Raw genomic sequence first — 3,580 nt, 5'->3', positions numbered from 1 at the left:
ATTATTATTATTATTATTATTATTATTATTATTATCATCGACCGTTCAGTTATTTATGATAACATTTCATTTACATTTTTCTTTTTAGCTTTACTTCATCATCAGCTGAATCTTCACAGTTATCTGACTCTTCAACATCATCCAGGTTTTCTCACTACTTTGTTTATTTGTCAACTGTTCCACTGTTTACACCCCCACTCCACCCAAACACCCTCCCACCTCCCATTGCTACCTTTCCAAATCCTATCGTTTATTTTGTGTTTGTTGTATGATTAGTTCCAACCACACTGTTAATTACTACATTCTTCGCCAGAGTTCTTTTATATTCAGAATATAAACAACAGAATTCGAGCAAAGTTGTCTGCTTGTTTGATATTTTCTTTTTTTATTGCTCTTTTTTTCTTCTGTTTTTGTTTTTGCATTTTTTGCTTTGTTCTTTTCTGTGTATTTATCTTTAGTTTTAGACCTTGTATACTTTGATCAAAGTGAATTTTAAAACAGAGAACTTACTCATTTTCTTTTCCAAATACTAATTAAAAAATATAGTGTCTCGGCTTCATGTTTGAGATTGTTTTAACGCATTGTTTAACTTCAATGTCTTTGCTCTGTGTGTATGTGTGTGTGTTTTGCAGACAAGACAGTTTACAATTTCTGAATGTTGTTACATGTGCTTCTTCTTGGTCTTCAGTTTAAATAATGTCTCTTGGATATTGTCTAACTGTTGTGGTGCAGTAGATCAATTGAAATCAAAAATATTCCTACCTTCATATGTCTTTTTTCTCTCTAATCATAAAATATTACTATATTTAGATAGATATGCAATAATTACTGTATCTATGCACCACATGGAAGAGAAGTAGCAGTTTGAGAATTTTATATTTTGAAGTTAGATGTTAAATATTTTTTCCATTAAAATATATCATCACCATCATCATCATTTAATATTCATGTTCTATACTGGCATCAGTTTGACTGGAATCAACAGATCCAAAGACTATATCATACTCCAGTGTCGGCTTTGGCATGATTTCTATGGCTGGATACCCTTTCAAACACTAACTATTTTACAGCATTTACTGGCTGCTCTTTTCATGGCACCAGCACAAGAGAGGTCACCATGTAGTCTACAAGTCTAAGATTCTCTTGGACTAAGTGAAGAAGCAGTGCAGAGATATATGGCTTCATGTTACGGGATGAGGGGTTAAAGTAAGAAAGAAGTGGCCAGAACAGAGCAGGTGTCTTGTTGGAGAGGAGCTACATGGCTATTCGCATGACTGAAAAGAGGGTGGGAATGGATGAAGTGGAACTGGAAAGAGATAAACATAGTGGTGATAAAGTGTCATAGCACAGTGAGTAGCAGAGATGAGATAACAAAAAGTGTGGGTGGATAGAGTGATAGAGTGTATGGAATTTCTCTGCGTGTGTGTGTGTGTGTGTGTATTTTATATGTGCATGTATGTATTTGTGCTTTTATTTGTATGTATATATGCATGCATATATGTGTGTGTGTATATCGTTTAACGTCCGCTTGTGTTTATGAATGTATGTGTATTTGTGTTTGTGTGTGTATACAAGGCAATGTGTATATACATATATAAATACACACATAATGTACTGTCATAGCTGTATATTTAACATGTTTACAGCCACTTGGTTTGGGTTCAGTGTCACTTTGCGAAGGAACCCATCTGGGTGATGAAATACATGTGAAGTGAAGTGGCCACCATGGTACGTAGATTGGCTGGGGTGGATTGATGAGAGTGTGATGATGGGGAAGTAGATGTGTGTGTGTTTGTGGATAGAATGCTGAAAGTATGGGGATAAGTCCACTATTCAAACAAAGGTTACCCTCTATTGTTGGACTTGTGTCAAGTATATATATATATATATATATATACATATATATATATATATATGTGTGTGTGTTTAAAATATATCTCCTCTACTGCAAGACACCTATTTCTGTCCCTCTGTTCATATGCTAACTTTTCACCACCTGGCACCAAGCCATTGCCTTCAATGCTACTCCCCCAGGGCAGTTGATGAGTCTTGTCTTGAGATTTACTTGGTAATCTCACTGCTGCCTGTGCCACATAAACAGCACCCAGCAGACACTGCAAAGTGGTTGGCATTAGGAAGGGCATCCAGCCATAGAAACCATTCTAAATCAGACAGTAGAGCTTGGTGCAGTCTTCTGACTTGCCAACTCATGCCAGCATAGAAAATGGACATTAAATGATGGTAGTGCTGGATAACATGTATATGTTTGAATATATTTTGTGAACACTTGTGTGTGTTTTTGGATGTAGGTGATCAGATAATTTAAGATTAATCCATAAATCTTTTGGGTGTATGCCAACTGTTAACTGGAAGTTAAAGATATCAGTAACTTGTCGAGGGAATGATGAGGGAGATTTCTGGTGAAAATATAATCTCTAATTTAGAGTTTAATGTAATTGGAGGAGTTACCCTCTAAAAAAAAAAAAAGTCTAAGTTATGGATTTTTAGCACCAAAAACAGTTTAATTTCTTTTTTTCTGCTTGTTAACTTTGTTGGTGAAGCTTATTCTGCAACAGCATGTTTGAAAAGAAAGGAAAAAAGAAAGTGTTAAAAACATTTCTATTATTCGGAACTGCAAACAAAAACTGTTTGACATTTGAAACTGCTCCCATCTAGTAATTATTTCCTGCATCTGTAGTGCACTGGTTTCGTTGTTTTCTGTCATGTTTAGTCACACTAAACACGGCTAATCATGTTACCGTATCACTAGTGTGTAATAGTTATTACTATGGAGTGGATATGATGCTGTTGTCAGTTTGTCTTGATGTTTTTATGTTTGCATACTTTTTTTAATTGTGTTGTGTATTTCTTGTTGTCAAACAGTGCAAACTTATTGGATTAAGCGATGGAATGTGTCTTTGTGTGTCTTGGCAGTAATTAGTAGTATTAGCCTGCATGCAGTAGTGCATCTCTGTTGTTGAGTAGACTGTTATTGTTTGCCATTTCATGTATGTTAACCTTACATTCATTGCATGTGTATATGCACACATACACACACACACACAGTGTGTGTGTGTATATATATAATATTTAAAATATTCTGTTTTCATACAGCATCTTAGTTGCATGGTTTGTTTGAATTGCCCCTAAAATTAAAAATAATAAAAATAAAAATAAACAAAAATGGTTTGTTTTTGCATTGAAATTGTCTCAGGATGTATATTGTAGGGAGATTGGAATTTATGAATTAAAACGAAAACAGTTTCTAGTTCAATATTATCTCAGTTTTAAAAACAAACACACAGGCACAACAACTATGTATACATCTGGTTATGTATGAGTATTTGTAATTGGGTGTGTACAGCACGAGATACATCGCATCATTGATATATATATATATATATATATATATAATTTATAATCATAAATATATAGGGATTGACAGTAACCTGCTTCTCCAACATACTGAGAATTCAGAAATAGCAGTCAAAGAACTACTGATTTCAAAACTACAAATTATTACTCCAGATTGATAGCGATATTTTTGATACACACAGAACAAAAAACAATAGAGAAGAGT

At 34.1% G+C, this 3,580-nt stretch overlaps 1 protein-coding gene across 8 annotated transcripts in view; it reads left to right on the top strand.

Moving 5' to 3' along the window:
- The window catches only part of LOC106867341 (rho GTPase-activating protein 39), a 452,309-nt gene that overhangs the window by 154,756 nt on the left and 293,973 nt on the right, over nucleotides 1-3,580 (top strand). For 6 of the 8 annotated variants that reach the window (XM_052966678.1, XM_052966677.1, XM_052966673.1 and 3 more), the window contains exon 3: nucleotides 89-145. The exons of the other annotated variants lie outside the window; for them this stretch is intronic. In XM_052966678.1, coding sequence (XP_052822638.1) covers nucleotides 89-145 — 57 coding nt within the window. The remainder of the gene's footprint in view (nucleotides 1-88; nucleotides 146-3,580) is intronic. 8 annotated transcript variants of the gene reach the window in all.

Source organism: Octopus bimaculoides, chromosome 3, assembly GCF_001194135.2.
Source record: "Octopus bimaculoides isolate UCB-OBI-ISO-001 chromosome 3, ASM119413v2, whole genome shotgun sequence".
In the NCBI taxonomy this organism is placed as follows: domain Eukaryota; kingdom Metazoa; phylum Mollusca; class Cephalopoda; order Octopoda; family Octopodidae; genus Octopus; species Octopus bimaculoides.
The sequence above is the reverse complement of the archived record's forward strand: the minus strand, read 5'-3'. Positions and strand labels throughout refer to the sequence as shown.